The 19,859-nt window shown below is 48.6% G+C and overlaps 2 protein-coding genes across 3 annotated transcripts in view; one reads left to right on the top strand and one right to left on the bottom strand.

The window, feature by feature from the left end:
- nwd1 (NACHT and WD repeat domain containing 1) overlaps positions 1 to 13,785 on the top strand; it is a 55,843-nt gene extending 42,058 nt beyond the window's left edge. Inside the window, exons 15-19 of the mRNA XM_087996913.1 lie at positions 458 to 612; positions 2,084 to 2,360; positions 6,708 to 7,255; positions 9,148 to 9,253; positions 11,415 to 13,785. Of these exons, the coding sequence (XP_087853039.1) occupies positions 458 to 612; positions 2,084 to 2,360; positions 6,708 to 7,255; positions 9,148 to 9,253; positions 11,415 to 11,728 (1,400 nt within the window). The 3' untranslated portion in view covers positions 11,729 to 13,785. The remainder of the gene's footprint in view (positions 1 to 457; positions 613 to 2,083; positions 2,361 to 6,707; positions 7,256 to 9,147; positions 9,254 to 11,414) is intronic.
- A 2,741-nt stretch (positions 13,786 to 16,526) lies between these two features.
- LOC122559462 (differentially expressed in FDCP 6 homolog) overlaps positions 16,527 to 19,859 on the bottom strand; it is a 98,783-nt gene continuing 95,450 nt past the window's right edge. For both annotated transcript variants that reach the window (XM_043708920.2, XM_043708919.2), the window contains one exon: positions 16,527 to 17,411. In XM_043708920.2, coding sequence (XP_043564855.2) covers positions 17,200 to 17,411 — 212 coding nt within the window. In that variant the 3' untranslated portion in view covers positions 16,527 to 17,199. The remainder of the gene's footprint in view (positions 17,412 to 19,859) is intronic.

The raw sequence follows: 19,859 nt of genomic DNA, 5'->3' as shown, positions 1-19,859 counted from the left end.
AGCGTTGGAGGCTGATGGGCAACCAGATAGAAGCAGAAAAAATTTTGAGAGTTATTATTAGGGTGGATAGTCAGAGTCTTTTTCCTAGGGGAAAATGTCAAATACGTAGATTTAAGGTGAGAGGGGTAAAGCTTAAAAGAGATGTGCAAGGAATGTTTTTTACACAGAGAGTGGTAGGTGCTAGAACATGCTGCCAGGGAAGATGGTAGACGCAGATATGATAGCAACATTTAAGAGGCTTTTAGACTGAGACATGAATAGACAAAGGATAGAGGTTTATGGACCACATGCAGGCAGATGGGATTAGTTTCAAATGGCATCTTGGTTAGCACAGAAACGGTGGGCTGAAGGGCTTATTTCTGTGCTGTACTGTTCAATGTTCTATGAGGAGTGGAAATGTATATTTTGGGGAATACAATTCACAACTTTATGACTCTGGATTTATTTTTAATTACAGGTTTTGGAAAGTACATCCGCGTTTTCAAATTGGATTGTAGCTCCATTCTGAAAGTCCTGCTGATGGATTTGGAACACAGTGGCAATGTTCAGGCTGCAGTGATCAGTCAGGATGGGAGCACACTGATCACAGGCTCCAACGATGAGACCATTCGGGTAAGCTGGGATTGTCACCACAGAGACCGGCTGCGTGGTTTTCATCTCATAAAGCCTTCTACAAATCAACATTGTCCTTTCTGCACTCCAGCCCCATGGATCCACAACCTTGCTACTTCAGAGTAGCCACAAGTTATCAGGGGCTGGAGTGAATGTCGCATTGTGAATCAGATCAGCTATGAACCAGTTTAATGGTGGAGCAGATTTGAGGGGCTGAATGGCCTACTCCTGGACCTAATTTATATGTTCGAAGCCTCCCTGTCTACTTTCAAACAGTCCTCAATTTCCTCAAAGGCAACTAGGATTAGACGGTAGCAATGTCCATGTCCCAATAAGAGGATGATGATTATAAAACAGTGCTCAGATTTAGCAAGGGTCAGAGTGTTTCAACCTGCTGCTCAGGAGAGAGACCATCAGGGCAGGACATATACACTTAATGGTAGGGTCCTGAGGCATCTTGTCAAAGAGATCTTGGGGTGCAGGTTCATGGTTGCTTGAAGATGCAGTCACAGGTAGACAGGTGAGTGAAGAAGGCATTTGGTATGCTTGCCTTTATTGGTCCGTCCATTGCGTATAGCAGTTGGGAGATTGGTTAGGCTGCTTTTGGAATACTGCATCCCTGCTATAGGAATGAGGTTATTACCTGGAAAGCATGCAGAACATGATGTGGCCAGGGTTGGGAGTGTTTGAGCTATAGAGAGAGGCCAAATGTGCTGGGGCTATTTTCCCTGGAACATCGGAGGCTGAAGGGTGACTTTATAGAGGTTTATAAAATCAGGAAGGGCATAGATAGGATAAATAGCCAAAGTCTTTTTCCCAGGGTAGGGGAGTCCAAAGTGAGAGGTCAGAGGTTTGGGTTAGAGGAGAAAGATTGAAAATGGGATCTAAGGTGTAACTTTCGCATGCAGAAGGTGGTGCATGTTTAGAACGAGCTGCCAGAGGAAGTGGTGGAAGCAAGTACAATTACAACATTCAAAAGGCATCTGGATGGGTACATGAATAGGAAGGGTTCAGAGGGATATGGACTAAATGCTGGCAAATGGGACTGGATTAATTTCAGATATCAGGTCGGCACGGGTGGGTTGGACCGAAGGATCTGTTTCCATTCTGTATATCTCTATGACTCTATAACACATCCTTGCTCATATCTCTTGCTCTCAGACACTAAATGCCCCACAGTTGACTGGGTGTAAGACTTGTATCCAGGTCTCTACCCAAACTTGGAAGGAGCTAATAAGGCAACTAAAACTGGTCACCACATTCCAGCTGTGGCCTGAACCGTACCTGGTATGGTTTTAGCAAGACCTCCCTATGATTACACTCCCTTCCTCTAGAAATGGAGCCTATCTCTACTTCACAGCTTTGCTGATTATTGCCATGTATAGAACAGTGTGGTTGGGCTGGTTATCTGAGCCATTGGTTCACCATAAAAGAATTGTCCACTTTGCTTCTGTCTATCCTCCCTTTCCAGGTCTGGAGTTTATTGGACAAAGGAAAGCTGGTGGACGCCATGGAGGGTATGGGAGTCCCCATCACTTTGCTGTCTCTGTCCGGCAATACCTTGATATCGGCATCCCGCAGTGCCTACTATCTCAAAATCTGGAGCCTCGCTTACAATCGCCAGCACAAAACCATTGCTCCTTTCCATAACCGCACGGCAATTGCTGGCATTTCAGAAGATGGGAAGTTTGTGTGCTTCCCCAAATCTGGGGATTTGGAGAAAACAGTCATCTGGAATCCTGAAGAAGGTGAGGCCTCAGCTTATTCTGGTCTTTTGTGAATAGAACTTGCTTTTTAGAAGCAAAAGAAGGGAGCCCTTCACTGGCCCCCCTCCACCCATGTGGTCTGCTGTTTACTCAGATGCCCCCCCGCTGGCAGCTGGTGGTATGTGCCACCTCTACAAGTATCTGCGCAATGGCTATTTGAGGTCATTCTCTGCCACCAATCTTCCATTGTCTTGGGCTTGTCTGGTGAAAAGTGTTAAAGATACATCATCATAAAGTACTCACAGAAGAGGTACTGTTCTGAGGTAGCAATGAGGTTTGCTACATGATAGCAATAAGTACATTAGGACAGGTATAATAATTAGGGAGTTGGTACATCTGCTGCCTGCGAAAGTGAGAGTAAACCCTTGTCTCCACCAGACACGGCATGGAAGACTGGGTGGAGCCAAGGTAACATGAACATTAACCCCTTCAGAACTAGTGCCTTATACAACACACAGATTTCAGTAGACTGACTTCCTCTGTAGACCCAACAGTAATAAGTGATTCCTCTTGGTCTGTCTCAATCTATCTACAAACTTTCTTACTGACGATGAAAACTCAGCAGGTCTGGCATCATCTGTGGAGAGAGGAACAGAATTAACATTTCTTCACTGAGTGAGTCGGATTGATCTCGAAACATGATTTCTGCGTCTCCTCCTTAGTCCAGTTGTGTCTTGATTTGACTGCTTAGTCTTTAGAGTTGCAGCTGGAAGATCATTTGCAATTACATCTCTTCCTACTTAGGTCCAGCTACCTCAGGCATCCTCTGAAGATGGATCCTCAGTTCCCTCCTGTTTCTCACCCACAATCCACACCAGTATCACCCCAAACCTGTCGGTTCCACATCCAAGTTAATAACACCCAGCTTTACCTCACAGCCACTGCTGTTGACCCCTCCACCGCCTAATCACAGAGTCATATAACACGGAAACTCATCCATGCTGACCAGGTTTCCTAAAACTAGTCCCATCTGGCCCATACTCAACTTTTCTTATTCACATAGTTGTCCAAATGTCTTTTAAATGTCGCAAAGGTGCCCACCTCTACAATTTTCTCTGGCAGCTTGTTCCATATAAACACCACCCTATGTGTGAAAAGGTTTTTTTAGATTAGATTACTTACAGTGTGGAAACAGGCCCTTCGGCCCAACAAGTCCACACCGCCCCGCTGAAGCGCAAACCACCCATACCCCTACATTTACCCCTTACCTAACACTATGGGCAATTTAGCATGGCCAATTCACCTGAGCTGCACATCTTTGGACTGTGGGAGGAAACCGGAGCACCCGGAGGAAACCCACGCAGACACGGGAAGAACGTGCAAACTCCACACAGTCAGTCGCCTGAGGCGGGAATTGAACCTGGGTCTCTGGCGCTGTGAGGCAGCAGTGCTAACCACTGTGCCACCGTGCCGCTCAAGCCCCTTTTAATTTTTCCCCCTCTCACCTTAAACCTTTGCCCTCGGGTTTTGGATTTCCATATCCTGGGGATAGGACCTTGGCTATTCACCTTTTCTGTCCCCCTCATGATTTTATAAGATCACCCCTCGGCCTCATTCACTGCAGGGAAGGAGATCCCAGTCTATCTAGCTACTGCTTATACGGGTAGTTCTCCTATATCGGTGCAGTTGCATTCCACCAAAACCACGCTGAATAGAAAATCACTTCATATTAATAATGGACCCTATGGGTTAGAAATAGACCAGCAAAAGATATCACTCACAATCACTCAAAAATCACCCAATAGTCTAACACAGAATATAGCATAGCCTGATTGAAGGTATAAATCATACTTATCAACAAAACAAAAGTAAATTTAACACAGTACATTTAAAAAATATTGTTAAAGCAGGGTCAGAGATAAGGTAAACTCCCTCATTCCTGTTAAGTGAGCTATATCACATATTCTCTCCTCATGCTCAAAATGCTTTATAATATCGAGCATCTCTTCCAGTGTTATAGTCTTCCTTCTGCAATCACCACCCACATTTTTATCATCAGGACCTTGCCTGCTAACATTCTTGTCACTATGTCCCTCCATCTTTTCAAAAGAAGGGATAATCTAGGAGTAGTCTACCTTTCACAGAAAGCTGCTCTCTGTACAATAGCCCCACACAGAAATCTGCTCTCTGTACAGTGTCCCCTCACAGAAAGCTGCTCTCTGTACAGTGTCCCCTCACAGAAATCTGCTCTCTGTACAATAGCCCCACACAGAAAGCTGCTCTCTGTACAGTGTCCCCTCACAGAAATCTGCCCTCTGTACAATAGCCCCACACAGAAATCTGCTCTCTGTACAGTGTCCCCTCACAGAAATCTGCTCTCTGTACAGTGTCCCCTCACAGAAATCTGCTCTCTGTACAGTGTCCACTCACAGAAAGCTGCTCTCTGTACAGTGTCCCCTCACAGAAAGCTGCTCTCTGTACAGTGCCCCCTCACAGAAAGCTGCTCTCTGTACAATAGCCCCTCACAGAAATCTGCTCTCTGTACAGTGTCCCCTCACAGAAAGCTGCTCTCTGTACAGTGCCCCCTCACAGAAAGCTGCTCTCTGTACAGTGCCCCTCACAGAATGCTGCTCTCTGCACAGTGCCCCCTCACAGAAAGCTGCTCTCTGTACAGTGCCCCCTCACAGAAAGCTGGTCCCTGTACAGTATCCCTCACAGAAAGCTGGTCTGATGGCAGCTGACATCAGCACATTGCCAGAATGGCCCCAAGACCAGAGCTGACTTCGCTGCATTCACAGCACGGTGCAGAGACTCCAGCGTGGACATTGGTGCATGAGCGGAACGCAGCATGCGAACCGGTCCCCGCTGGAATTGTACTATTGCCAACAGAGGTAAACATTCTCGAAACTGCCGTTCCTGAATTCCTCAGCAACGTTACAAGCAAATCGCATTGCCGCAACTTGCTTTATCCAAGTACTACCTGTAATTCAAACCTTCCAGTCTTGGTAACATCCTTGTCAATCTTTTTTGCACCCTTTCCAGTTTAATAACATTTTTCCTGTAGCAGGATAACCAGAATTGATGAAGATGCATCCAGCCTCAAAAGGTTAGCTTTCTCTCTCTCCATGGATGCTCTCTGAGCAGCTGTGATCTCCAGCATTTGTTGTTTTCAGACCTGAACTGTATGCAATATTCTAAAAGTGGCCACACCGATGACTTATACATGACATCTCAACTCTAATACTCAATGCTCTGACCGATGAAGGCAAGTGGATCAAACACCGTCTTCACCACCCTGTCTATCTGCGACTCCAGTTTCAAGGAACTATGTGCCTGCAGCTCTAAGTCTGTCTCTTTGATGACACTCCCCAGGGGCCCTACCTCGATATTTTTCAGGATGCTTATCATCCAGTGCTTCATGAGCAGAAGGTTCCTTCAATTAAATATTGGGGGAAGGCTGCAACTATTGCCTTCAGTCACCATTGCATACTCCACGCTGGGAACCAGGCAGTCAGTGAAATGATCAATTAACAGTAACACGTCGGGGTGGATGCATTGCTGGCTTTAAACAGATGACAGCAATATGGCAAACATTCCAGCCAGGAGAAACACAAAGTCAAACAAAGCCTCTCACCCAGCTTTTACCAAGCAAGCTTATAATACAAAAACAGTGATTTTGAAGGGGAGACATTTCACACAGTAATATGGTAGAGTTAGAGTAATGGGGGAGGCAAAGGAGAAACGAAGGGGTAGAGATAGGGAGGGGCATTACCAGTGGATTGTTATAGAAAGTGATGGGTGGATTGTTACAGTGGGTGATGGGGGATGGTTATAGAGAGTGATCTGTGGGTTGTTGTAGAGAGTGATGGGTGGATTGTTATAGAGAGTGATAGGAGAATTGTTGTAGAGAGTAATGGTGGATTGTCACAGAGGGTGACCTGTGGGTTGTTATGGATAGTGATGTGTGGATTGGTGTAGAGTGTGATGGATGGATTGTTCTAGAAAGTGATCTGTGTGTTGTTATATAGAGTAATAGGAGGATTGTTGTAGACAGTGATGGGCGGATTGTTGTAGAGTGATCTGTGGGTTGTTATAAAGAGTAATGGTGGATTATTATGGACAACGATGAGTGGATTATTATAGAGTGTGATGGGTTGATTGTTATAGAGAGTGATCTGTGGGTTGTTATGGACAGTGAGGGATGGATTGTTATAGAGAATGATGGGGTATTGATATACACAGTGATGGGTGGATTATTATAGAGGGTGGTGGGGGGATTGTTATACACAATGTAAGATTAACTGCAAGTTGCTGTGCAGTTTGGGAAGTCAGCCTATAAACCCTGGATGTTCAACAACCGTGGATTAATTCAGAGTTTTCCCACTGCAGGTGTGACTCTCCGTACAATCGACACTGGCAATGAAATCTGCAGGCTTGCTGTCGTCCAGCTGAAGAGGTTACTGCTCTGTGGCCTGAGATCTGGGGCCCTGCTGGCTTTCTGCATGGAGACATGGCAGGAGCTGATGTGCTGTCAGCCCCCAGGGCCAGGGGAAACAGTCCAATGTCTCGCCGTTAGCAGAAGCGAAGAGCAGTTGGCAACAGCGTACATTAGTTGTGTCATGGTGCGTGCACTACACAGTGCGGAGTGCGACCCCCTACTGGGCGATACCCTGGCCACTTTCCCCACTCTGCCACGCTTTGTATTGACCAGTATGGCCGTCATGTCAGACTGCAGTGTACTGCTAGGCATGGACACTGGGGAGCTCCACCTCTACACTGGGAACTCACTGCCCACTGTCCTGGAGCCTCACGACAGCAGAGTAACCTGCTTGGAGATCAGTCACAAGGAAGAGTACGCCTTCAGTGGGTGTCAGGGGCCAGTCCAGAGAATATGGAATCTCCAAAAGCAGCGGTGGGACTGTGAGTTTTCCTACAAGGTAAGACTTAACCGACCCCTGACCATATTGAATCACCGCCTCTCACAGTGCAGAGAGAGGCCATTCGGCCCGTTATGTTGGGTCTTGAATTTGAAATGGGTTCTTAATCCCATTCCTCCCGCCCTCTCCCCAGCTCCTCCCTCTACCTCACATGTCTGTCAATGCAGTCCTCCAATCAGACGCTGCATTCCAGATCTCTGCAGAAACAGCGAAGCGGCCTGCATTTACATAGCGCCGCTCCCAAAGCAGGCTTGGACGGCTGTTGAGGTGGCCGTCTTTGTTGTAATGCAGGCCATTTGCACACAGCCAAATCCCACAGAGAGCAACCTGACGATGATGTTTTTGTGCCGGCAGCTGAGGGGGATCGTGGGGAGAACTCCCTGTCGGTGATTTGCGCCCGACGGAGTTTCTTTCATCCATCCGAGCAGGGTGATGGGTAACATGTGGAGAAGTGATTTTACACAGTGAGAGAGAGAGATTTTAGGAATTGAAAAGTACCAGAGGGAGTGTGATGAAGGAAAATACAATTGTGACTGTCAAACAGACCATAAGATGTCGGCGCAGAATGAAGTCATTCAGCCCAACGAATCTGCTCCACCATTCAACCATGGCCGAAATGTTACTCAATCCCATTCCCCTGCCTTCTCCCTGTAACTCCTGATCCCCTTACTAATCAAGAACCTCCTCTGTCTTAAATACACTCAATGTCTTCGCTCCACAGTCCTCTATTATTAACCATCTATGAAATTCCCCTCGTCTCAGTTCTAAAGGGTGGTCACTTCACTGTGACGTTGTGCCCTCAGATCCTAGCCTCGCCTGGTCGTAGAAACAGCTTCTCCATGTCCATTCTATCCAGGCAGCTCAGTACTCTGTCAGTTTTAATCAGATTCCCCCATCATCCTTCCAAACTTCATCGAGCACAGACCCAGAGACCTGAACCGATCCTCACATGACAAGGATCATTTCTGTAAACCCCCTCCAAGGTCAGCATTTCCTTCTTTAGATTCAGGGCTCAAAACTGCTCAAAATATTCCAAATGCGGTCTGACCAGAGCCTTATACAGCCTCAGTAGTTCAGCTCTGCTCTTGTATTCTAGCCCTCTCTAAATGAATGTCAACGCTGCATTTGCCTTCCTAACTGACAACAAAACCTGTGTATTAATCATAAAAGAATCTGAACTAGGACTCCCAAGCCCCTTTGTGCTTCAGATTTCTGAAGTCTTTCCCCATTTAGAAGTAATCTACACCTCTGTCCTGCCTAACAGACTGGATATTGGTCATTTTTAAGAGAGTTGACACTGCTCTAAGACGCAATGCAGTTTCAATCAGTGCAACTCTCTTGTCTGTGTTATACTGGGAGGGTCACTGGATTATAATGTTATCATGATGTGAACTTGAACCCTGGTGTTCCTGGCTGCTCACAATGAGATGTGGTGGAAACTTATATTAGCATCTACAGGGAGGCAGGCTTTGGGGTCAAGTTGATACCAAGGCAAAGGGGTGGGGGTTGGGAGAAAGGCCCTTTGACTGAGGATCTGGTGGAGCTCCTATTGGAACCAGGCAGGGAGCAGCACTCTGAGAAGTTACATTCCATCTCCAAAGCTAGACGGTTTGGTGCCAGGATAAACCTTGGGTATCCTTTGTGGGTGGCGTGGCCAGATCTTTTGTATCTTTGAGAACTGTAGACTCACTTGTGAAAGGACTTCTTCCCTCTCAATTCCTGACAGCACACAGACCTCTGATAGAGCTAACACTTAGGAAGGGTCCTGGGGAGGTCAGAGGTCAGAGTGCTTGGAGCTACGTCCTGATTGGTCTGTCCGACACTTGTGAAATGTCTTCACTGCAGGAAGCAATTGCCCTCATGCTGACCATTTGCTCTTCTCGTCCAATCAGGGCTTGTTCTTTCAGGGGGTCAAGTGTGCAGCTTTCTCACTGGATGATCGTGTCATCTACACCGGCTCGCGGGATCGAACCATCAAAGCATGGGACCTTCGCAACGGTTTGTGTCATTCATTTTGGCCAAATGGGCCAGTTTTCGAAAGACTCCTGGCAAAGCATGGAGCAATGATCATGAAAGGGCCCCCTCATGACTATCATAGGATCATTGCCCACCCCACAGGTGCCCCCCACCCCCCAGCGTGGGTTTTGATCCCTCCTTTCCGGTGCAGTACAGAGACTCCGCTCCCAACTCACCAATAATCCTCCTGTGTCCCAGTTGCTGGTGTTCAGATCGAGGACTGAGTCGTCAATAAAGAGGGCTGGGTCCTCAAACTTGGGAAAGCAGCAAAGAGCTGGACATGAGATTACAAAGGGATCTTGATCAATTGGGTCAATGGGCTGAGGAGTGGCAGAGGGAGTTAAGTTTGTATATATGCAAGGTACTGCATTTTGGTAAAATTGAACAATAGCAGGATGTGTACAATTCAAAGTGGGACCTTGGATAGTGTTAAGAACAGAGAAACCCAGGGGTTTAGGGATGTAATTCTTTGAAATTTGCGCCACAGGTAGTTAATAGTGTTACAACAACGTTTCGCACACTGGCCTTCATTGCTCAGACCTTTGAGTGTAGGAGTTGGGAGGGTCTGTTGAGGTTGGACAGAACATTGGTGAGGCTTCTTTGGGAGTACAGTGTGCAGTTCTGGTCACTCTGTTATTAAAGTGGAGAGGGTTCAGGAAAGAGTTACCAGGATGTTGCCAGGAATGAAGGGTTTGAGATATAAAATTAGACTGGAAAGGCTGGGACATTTTCAAGCTGGGGGGGGGGGGGGGGGGGTATGTTTTTAAGATGAGAGGAGAAAGATTTAAAAAGGACATGAGAGGCAACTTTTTCACGCACAGTGCTTCGTGTGTGGAATGAACTTCCAGAGGAAGTGGTGGATGCAGGTACAGTTACAATGTTTGAAAGACATTTAGACAGACACATGGATAGGAAAGGTTTACAGGGATCTGGGCGAAACACAGGCCAGTAAGACCAGTTTAGTTTGGGATTATGGCAGGCATGGACTGGTTGGAGTGAAGGGACTGTTTCCGTGTTACGAGGGAATTGGCCCCCACTCTTGGATCTTCCCATATCATTAAGCCCACTGCCCAATCTCCCCAACCTGCTCTTGCACAAAGACTCTTTGAAAGTCTACTTGACTAGGCTCAGATCATCTTATGTCACTGCTAGATTCCACCCACCCCACTCTGATAGACCGTTGCTTGGCTTCCTGAAGATGGTAATACTGTTCGGGCAAACATTTCCCCACAGACAGCTCCCATATGTCCATTCTCACCTGTAATCCCAGTTACTTCAAGCATCGCCAGAATCCAGCCCTTTTGTTCCTGTTTGAATGGAGGCTGCAGTGAAGGAGATAGGGGAGGGGAATGGGTTGGAGGTATAACTAGGAGAGGGGAACATGGCGGGGGGATGTGAGGGGAGTGGTAGAGTTAGAGGGGAGAGGGAAGGATAGAGGGAGTGAGATGTGGAGATATAGTGAGCAGAGTGGAGGGAGTGAGGGTTAGATGGGATTTGAGGACATGGAGTAATAACTGGGATACAGGGATCAATGATGGAGATGGGGGGGGGAACAATGGAGGGAATAGAGAGAAGGTCAGTGGAGGGGAAAGAGTGAGGCAGAGAAGGAGAGATGGCAGTGGGGCGGGGGGAGGAGGGGCGCGCGGAGGTGGCGGAGGATGATGGGGCAGGGGAGAGTCAGGGGGTAAGGCGAGGAGCAGGGGTGATGGGGTATGGAAGGGGAAGGTTGGGTAAGGGGAGGATCAGGTGAGGGGATGGGATCAGGGATGGTCAGGGGAAGGTGGGCAGCTGGGGATGGTGAGACACAGCAGCGGGGAGAGGGGGTCAGGAGATGGGGCAGGGAGAGTCAGGGTCAGGGGGAGGGTATAATTCTCACTGCTCTCTGGTGAGCCTAGAGAGCTGTAAGTTCCCATGAGCCACGCCTTCCCTGAGGCAGATGGTTAACACATCCACATTCCCACCATGTGGGCACTAACCCATTGGTGCCGAATACAGTTCCTGGTTGTGAGAATAAACATTTCTTCACAACTTGTGCACCAACCCGTCAAAGCCTGGTAAGCCAAGCGCCGGGCCTGTACTTTGAGCTGAAACCAGGCTGGGATAGCCACACAATCATTCACAGAGACTCCTCTTCCTCATACAGGTTGCCTTTTAGTGGTACAGTACGTATATGCGGAGGTGACCAACATTGTGCCATCCTCCACTGGACTCTTGGCCAGCACGAGGCTGGGCTACCTCGTCCGAGAGAGCTTCACTTGCCCACCGGTTCCTGATGCCAATTACAACCCTCTCAGAAACATCCGGGCGAGCTGCTGTGTGCAGGTCAGACATGGGCAAGGTACCAGGAGGGTCTTCAGCACTGGACCTCGGAACGGCAGCAGGAAGAGCCCAGGTAAAGGGCAAACCAGAGGCTTCCTACAGAACAGCAGGCCGTCTGCACTCTGCTGCCTGCTCTGAGCAGAGGGACCACTAGCTAGCAGCTCCGAGTGACTCACTGATCCCCAGTAAATCAGCTCGCAACACCTTACTCACTGCAAGGTGGAGGGGCAAACTATCCCGGTACATTCACCTCTCCCTGGCTGTTAGAAACTGGTTCACCTGCAGCTGCGAGTCCATAAACAAGGCCAGTCATGACATCGGCCACAAGAAATCATTGAGACTCTTTAGGTGACTGCTTCCTACTGAAGGGCATTGACTTTCTCTCTCTCTCTCTCCTTCTGAGGGGACTGACACTATCCGTCTCTCTCTCTCTCCTTCTGAAGGGACTGACACTATCCGTCTCTCTCTCTCCTTCTGAAGGGACTGACACTATCAGTCTCCCTCTCTCTCTCCTGAAGGGACTGACACTATCCGTCTCCCTCTCTCTTGCTGAAGGGGCTAACACACATTCACTCTCCCCTGAAGGGGCTGTCTCTGTCTCTCTCTCTTTCCCTCTCCTCTGAAGGGGCTGTCTCTCTCTCTCTCTCTTTCCCTCTCCCCCGAAGGGGCTGTCTCTCTCTCTCTCTCTCTCTTTCCCTCTCCCCTGAAGGGACTGTCTCTCTCTCTCTTCCCCTCTCCCCCGAAGGGGCTGTCTCTCTCTCTCTCTCTCTCTTTCCCTCTCCCCTGAAGGGACTGTCTCTCTCTCTCTCTTTCCCTCTCCCCTGAAGGGGCTGTCTCTCTCTCTCTCTCACACTCCTGAATGAACTGACACACTCTCTCCTTCTCCCTCCTCTCTCTCGCTCCCCCCTGTTGGGGTAACCCACAATCTCCCTCCCCTGACCATGTGACAGCCGAGTCCCTTAGCAGTGCACCCTATCACAGCAGCCACTCTGTTGGGTATAGTTCCTGCTGGTGGAGGGTCTGGGCTGGTGCAGGGAATGATGCTACTGGTGAAACGAGGGAGTTTCACTCCAGTCCTGTTGAGTATGAGATGCACAGCATCCTCTCAGGGTCCCATCTAGACTGGATTTCACTGGCGAGCAGCAGCTCTCACTCTCCTGGCTTAGCCCAGGATCTGTGATTGAGACTCCCAGCTCTGGCCAATTCCCAGAGAACCCTGCAGCTCGATAGTTAGCAGCCCAGGAATTGTGCCAACTACAAAGGCTCTCTGAGTGTCTCACTGAAGCATAGCAATATTGACTTTAATGACTGGGAGGAACATTTTTTCATAGTGGAGACACTTGTCCATCAAATTGCATCAAGTTTGAATCTTGATGTGTTAATGATGGGTGGAGTGGAGGCAAGTAAACGTCCTGCACCAGCCAGGATTTCACTACCTTGTGGGAACTGCTGTGCCTCAAGTCCTGTTGTTAAAGACTTGCCCTTTCATTCACAAAGTTGTACAGCAGAAACTCACAACCCTGAATACACGTCATCCTCAAATGGAGAGAAGCAGCCCAATAGCAAAGACAACCAGCTCCATTGTTATCTGACTTATTTGAGGCTATTTAACAACAAGGGGCATCGCAGTTGGCCTTTGTCAAACAGGTGGCCTTTTGCTACAGCCGGGACAACATGAGCTGATACATATTTATTGAGGGCTAGTGTTTGGATTGCCCTCTACCCAACTCCACTGCCCTCTTATCTGCTCTCTCCTGGACTTCAATTTTAATGGTGTGTGGGTGAACAGGGTTTGAGTGAGTTCAAATCTCACCCCATCAAACATGCACCGCCAAGATCACATCAGAAAACTGATCCTCACTTGATAGGGGATAAAGAAGCAATGTGGGTTTTCTGTATGCCATGTATCATTTTCAGTATGTGTTTACAGAGATGTGAACAATCTGATAATATACTGTAACCGCATGTTAGCTGGGATAGGATTATAATATGTATAATCAGAGTCAGGTGGTGATATGAATGACTAAAGGTGTAACTTTATATTTGCGATTATTATTTTTAGTGGATTGGAAGTTTGTTTCCTGTAAAATTGGCATAGAAACCTTATTTTTGTGGTCAAAATTTGCACTGTCTGCTTCTTTCTTCATGGGTCCACCTCCCATGTTTGTGTGAATAAATAGAGATGGAAATGTGTTGCTGGAAAAGCGCAGCAGGTCAGGCAGCATCTAGGGAACAGGAGAATCGACGTTTCGGGCATTAGCCCTTCTTCAGGAATGAGGAAGGGCTAATGCCCGAAACGTCGATTCTCCTGTTCCCTGGATGCTGCCTGACCTGCTGCGCTTTTCCAGCAACACATTTCCATCTCTGATCTCCAGCATCTGCAGACCTCACTTTCTCCTGTGTGAATAAATATGTGAACAAAGAAATAAAGGTGAAAGTCACCCTTTCACTGATTTCCCTCTCCTTTTGGTTTTTGGACAATAGTGGGTGTTCGGCACATTCCTACCACTTATTAGTGGAGCAGGGACAGAACAACGTAATACTGTGGCTCTCCCACAAACACTTACACTCCCTGTGTCCTAATCCCAGCCATCCTATCCCTTTTGGTTCTGAAGTGTGCTATATTCTGACCGGGCCTGCTCTGCTTGGGTCTCATCCGCGATAGGAATTAATTCGGTGACCCGCTCCATCGTACCCCCTCTACGGGTGAGTATTCAATCCTGACATAAGGAGGCAAAAACGTGTACACTTTGTCCGAGTCCAGCTTCATTCAACAGCAGCAAGACGTTGGAACTCATGTTGTGCTGAAGGCCAATAACATTTGCTTTCCCAGTTTCTCACTGGCCTTGCATGCTAGCTTTCAGTGACTCTAGACATCAGGACACCTTCAGACATCAACCAATCTCTCAGTATTCCTACAACAGCATTCCTCCTCCCAAAGTGGAGGTGGCCCCACATTGTATCCCAGTTGCCATGTTTTTGCCCACTCCCCAGTGTCTTTGAACCTCGTTTACTTTCTCCTGACAACAAACTCCTTTCCCTGGGATGGCTGTTAAGGAAACAATTATAGAATCAAATATAGAGATGTGCAGCACGGAAACAGACCCTTTGGTCTAACCTGTCCATACCGATCAGATATCCCAACCCAATCTAGTCCCACTGCCAGCACCCGGCCCATATCCCTCCATACCCTTTCTATTCATATACCCATCCAAATGCTTTTTAAATTCTAATTGCACCAGCCTCCACCACTTCCTCTGGCAGCTCATTCTATACACGCACCACACTCTACGTGAAAAAGTTGCCCCTTAGGTCTCTTTTATATTTTTCCCCTCTCACCCTAAACCTATGCCCTCTAGTTACAGACTCCCCCACCCCAAGGAAAAGATCTTGTCTATTTACCCTATCCATGTCCCTCATGATTTTGTAAACCTCTATAAAGGTCACCCCTCAGCCTCTGACACTCCAGGGAAAACAGCCCCAGCCTATTCAGCCTCTCCCTGTAGCTCAAATCCTCCAACCCTGGCAACATCCTTGTAACTCTTTTCTGAACCTTTTCAAGTTTCGCAACATCTTTCACACAATATTCCAAAAGTGGCCTATCCAACATCTTGTACAGCTGCAACACAACCTCCCAACTCCTGTGTTCAATACACTGACCAATAGAGGAAAGCATACCAAATGCCCTTTTCACTATCCTACCTACCTGCGACTCCACTTTCAAGGAGCTATTAACCTGCACTTCAAGGTCTCTTTGTTCAGCACCACTTCCCAGGACCTTACCATTAAGTGTATAAGTCCTGCTCAGATTTGCTTTCACAAAATGCAGCACCTCGCATTTATCTGAATTAAACTCCATCTGCCACTTCTCAGCCCATTGGCCCGTCTGGTCCAGATCCTGTTGTAATCTGAGGTAACCTTCTTTGCTTTCCACTACACCTCCAATTTTGGTGTCATCTGCAAACTTACCTCTTATGCTCATATCCAAATCATTTACATAAATGAAAAAAAGTAGTGGACCCAGCACTGATCTTGCTTCCTCCTCTAATCCTCAAATTTCCAATGCATCTGCACACTGGAAATGATCAAAGATCTTTGCTCTTCTTTCAATGCTCAAACTCTTGATACTGTCAATCAGTGCGAAACCTTCTGTCCCCTCTCAAAGAGTCAAAGATGGGCATACGCTGAGCACTGGGATAACGGAGACCTCCATCTCAACGGCGTCATCATCCATATGAGCCCACCTCCTCATCCTTTAACAATCTGCTCAACAGTCCTGAAGACTGTCCACAGCTTTTACTGAATAATCCGCCGCATCACTGCAGAAGTAGGTAGAGAAACAAAGCAACAGACCAGTCTGAAGTTAGTGATGGTTTTTTTTAATCATTCAATGAATATTGTTGCAGGTCCAATCGCTTCATGTAACAACTTAAGGGGGAGGAGAAAGGGAGTCAGGGGCGAGGGGGGAGACAGGGGAGGAGGGGGAGATGGGGTGGAGAGGGGCGATAGGGGAGAGGGACGAACAAGGGAGACAACGAGGGGGAGGGGGGAATCGAGGGGGACAGGGGAGAAGGGGGAAATGATGGGGAGGAGGAACAAGGGGGACAGGGAGGAAAAATGAGGGGGATGGGGGAGGGGGGGGAAATGAGGGGGACGGGGGAAAGAGGGGGGACCGAGGGAGGCGGGGAGAGTGGGGGGAAATGAGGGGGATGGGGGAAGAGGGGGGGGGACCGAGGGAGGCAGGGAGAGGGGGGGAAACGAGGAGGGCGGGGGAAAGAGGGGGGCGGGGAATGAGGGGGGACCGAGGGAGGCGGGGAGTGGAGAGGAAACGAGGGGGATGGGGGAGAGGGGGGGAGAGGGGGGGAAACGAGGGGGACGGGGGGAAATGAGGGGGACGGGGGAAGAGGGGGGGAAACAGGGGGGGGCGGGGGGAAATGAGGGGGACGGGGGAAGAGGGGGGAAACAAGGGGGACGGGGAGGGGGGAATGAGAGGGAGCAGGGGTAGAGGTAGCAGAAGGAGTGGGTAAAGGGGGGGGTCAGGGGTAGGGGTGAGGGTGACGGAGGTGGAGGAGGTGGGAACAGAGGTAGTGGAGGAGGAGTGAGGGGATGTGGGAGGGGGTAGTGGAGGTGAGAATGAGGTGGAGGTGGGGGAGGGGAGAGGAGGGGGTGGAGCTGGGGAAAGTGGGGTGGGAGAAGGGGCAAAGGTGGGAGAAGGGGCGAAGTTGGGAGAAGGGGCAAATGCGGGGGAAGGGGCGAAGGCGGTGGAAGGGGTGATGGAGGTATGGGAGGGGGATGGGGGAAGAGGGGGAGAGAAGGGAGATGGATTCATGTTGATGGGGATTGTCTCTCCCACCATCGATGGTTACCAGGTGTGTCTGACCTGCTCACTTTGTCCTTGGCTCCAATGTCAGGGAACACAACAACATTCCCAGCTGTATGCGATCCCAGGAGGCGAGGGTGGGGGGACACACTGTCTGAAACAGGCTGGAGCAGAAACCAGAGCCATACACATAAACCCACTCACACACACACTTCAGGATTCAGCACTGACTCCATACGAGGTCCCTCACATCTTCACTCACACTGGCCAGTCCACACTCCGGCTGCACCTAAGGGATCACATTAGCCCCCGTAAGGGACACATTCTTTATGTACTCCGCCATATTTTCATAATCCTCAGAATCAGAGCCCGGCCTCTCTTCGCAGTCCGGATTTGGGACCATCTTGTGTTGTTCTGTCCTCCTGACAGCAATTTCTTTGGGAATGAACGCTCCTCCTCCTCTGTGGCTCTGGATGTCACTCTTTGGCTGATTCTGGGCAGCTGGAACACACAGTCGCACATCTTTCAGCAAAAACCTAAGTTTGCACATTAACCTCTAGCAGCCATTTTCTTTTTTTTTAATTCTCCTGTGGGTGTCAATGGCTGGCCAGCATTTATTGCCCCATCCGTAGCTGCACTGAGCGACTCGCGACAAAGAAATAATCCCAAACTCCTCCGCAGGAGCACTACCTGAGAAACTGTGACCCCCCCTGAGACATACAGGATGGTATCCCAGATGTATACAGCAGTGAAAGGCAGAGAGACGGCAGGTTTGAGTAAAGCAATTCAACAGGGTGGGATTGTGCCAGTTGGAGAGATGGCCATCACAGCCACAGAATGTAAACTGGCAAAGTACGAGGCCAGGTGGGGGGGTGAACACAGGCATTTGACAAGCAGATTGAGACCCTCAAACCCAGCACCCTCTCTCCCTTCACCCCTCAGCCTCACACTGACCCCACCCCCTTCCCCGACACTGACCACCCCCCAATACTGACGCCACCCACTCCCTCTCAAACTTACCCCACACCCTCCCCCCACTGACTCCACTCCCCACACTGACCCCACCCACTTCCCCCCCACAGACCCCACCCCAACACTGACCCCATCCACTCCCTGTCACACTGAGCCCACCCCCTGTCCTGAATTGAGTGGTCCTGGCGATAGAAGCACAGGAAGTTCTAACGCTCAGTTTGTTGATGCCCTTCAGTTAGGAAGCAGAGCTACCAGAGTCAATCTTGCACAGAAATGTCGTCCCCAGAGCTAATGACTCCCAATGAGGCAGCCTGGAGTGCAGACAGGCAAAGAGACTTGGCTGTGCATATTCAGAAATCACAAAAACCTGATAAACAGTGCCAGGAATTTCCTGAGAAGTGCTAAAAGAATGTTGGCATTTCTCCCAAGGAGTTGAGGAATGCATGGGGTTGGAAGGTTGTGTGTGCGGGTCTGAGTGAGGATGCCATGGCTTTGGGGAGACAGAACACAGATTTGCCTAAATTATATGGAGGTTTAAGAAAGAGCAGGTTTATACATCTCCCTTACCATCTAGTGGGACAAGGACAACCGATAACATAGGAACACCACTCCCTCCAAGACACTCACCATCCTGACTTGGAAATATATTGCCAGTCCTTCACTGTCACTGGGTCAAAATCCTGGAATTCCCTCTACAATGGCATTGTGAGTCTACCCACAACACACACTGCAGCAGTTCTAGAAGGTAGCTTACGCCCACCTTCTTAAGAGCAACTAGGGATGGGCAATAAATACTGACCCAGCTGGTGACACCCACATTCCCTCAAACAAGAATTCCCATAGGACAGGCTGAGGAGTGATCTAACCAAAAGGATTTTAAACAAGACAGGAGGATTTGGAGGAACAATTTGGTATTGAGGGAAAAGGGGTCACATGACTAATGTTTTAGCTATAACATTCAGAGTTGCATTGTATTTTCACACAAAGGGTCATGAATACAATCATCTCCTGCATCCCTTTCATACAAAAGGCAGGAGATCCTGAGGGTTTTAGAGCTCTCAGCACCCAGACTGATAGACAAAGGTATTGATGAAATGGATTGAATGGAATTAAGGCATGGATAAGCTGACTGAATAGTGAAACCAATGTGAGGTGGTCAGAGCCTACAATATTCCTGTCACCCCCAAATCCATCCTGTGGCTACCTGGAAATGTCAGAGCCCCACTGCTGTTCCTCTACTGCTCTATAGCATCCCCTAGAACCAAGGCACTACTCCATGCCGATCCCTGAACTTGGGACCATTATCCTGGTCAAAGATGGGATCACAGTGCATTGACTCCACTATGTTGGTGCTGGCTCTCCAAATGAGCATTTCATTTTTGTGCCATTCTCCTGGTAATGCAGCATGTTCTTCCTTTACGGCCAGGATGTGGAGGAGCCGGTGTTGGACTGGGGTGGACAAAGTTAAAAATCACACAACACCAGGTTAGAGTCCAACAGGTTTATGTGGAAGCATTAGCTTTCGGAGCACTGCTCCTTCATCACAGCTACCTGAAGAAGGAGCAGCACTCTGAAAGTTAGTGCTTCCAAATAAACCTGTTGGACTATAGCCCAGCGTTGTGTGACTTTTAACATCTTTTACAGCAGACCAATTCCCTCTATACCCCTCTGATTGAACTCTCTGAGGCAATGTGTTTCCAGACCTGAAACACTCGCTGCTGCAAAACATTTTCTCGCATACCCATGTCGTTTTTCTTTGTCAATTACTCGAAATCTGTGTCATCTTGTCCTCTCTGTTCTCACTGGCAGGAAAAGCTTCTCCCTATCTAATCTGCCCAGACCCCTCCTGATTTTGAAAACTTCATTTCAATGTTCACATCTCCAAGGAAAACAACACCCAAACTCTCCAATCCATCCCCAAGATTCAAGTGTCTCATCCCTGAGACTCATCTTTCCTGCACTCTCTCCAGCACCTTC

This window comes from Chiloscyllium plagiosum, unplaced genomic scaffold, assembly GCF_037043375.1.
Source record: "Chiloscyllium plagiosum isolate Xiang-an unplaced genomic scaffold, Cpla_swu_hap1 HiC_scaffold_19, whole genome shotgun sequence".
Lineage (NCBI taxonomy): Eukaryota > Metazoa > Chordata > Chondrichthyes > Orectolobiformes > Hemiscylliidae > Chiloscyllium > Chiloscyllium plagiosum.
Note: the sequence above shows the minus strand (reverse complement) of the source record. Positions and strands in the feature narration are given on the sequence as shown.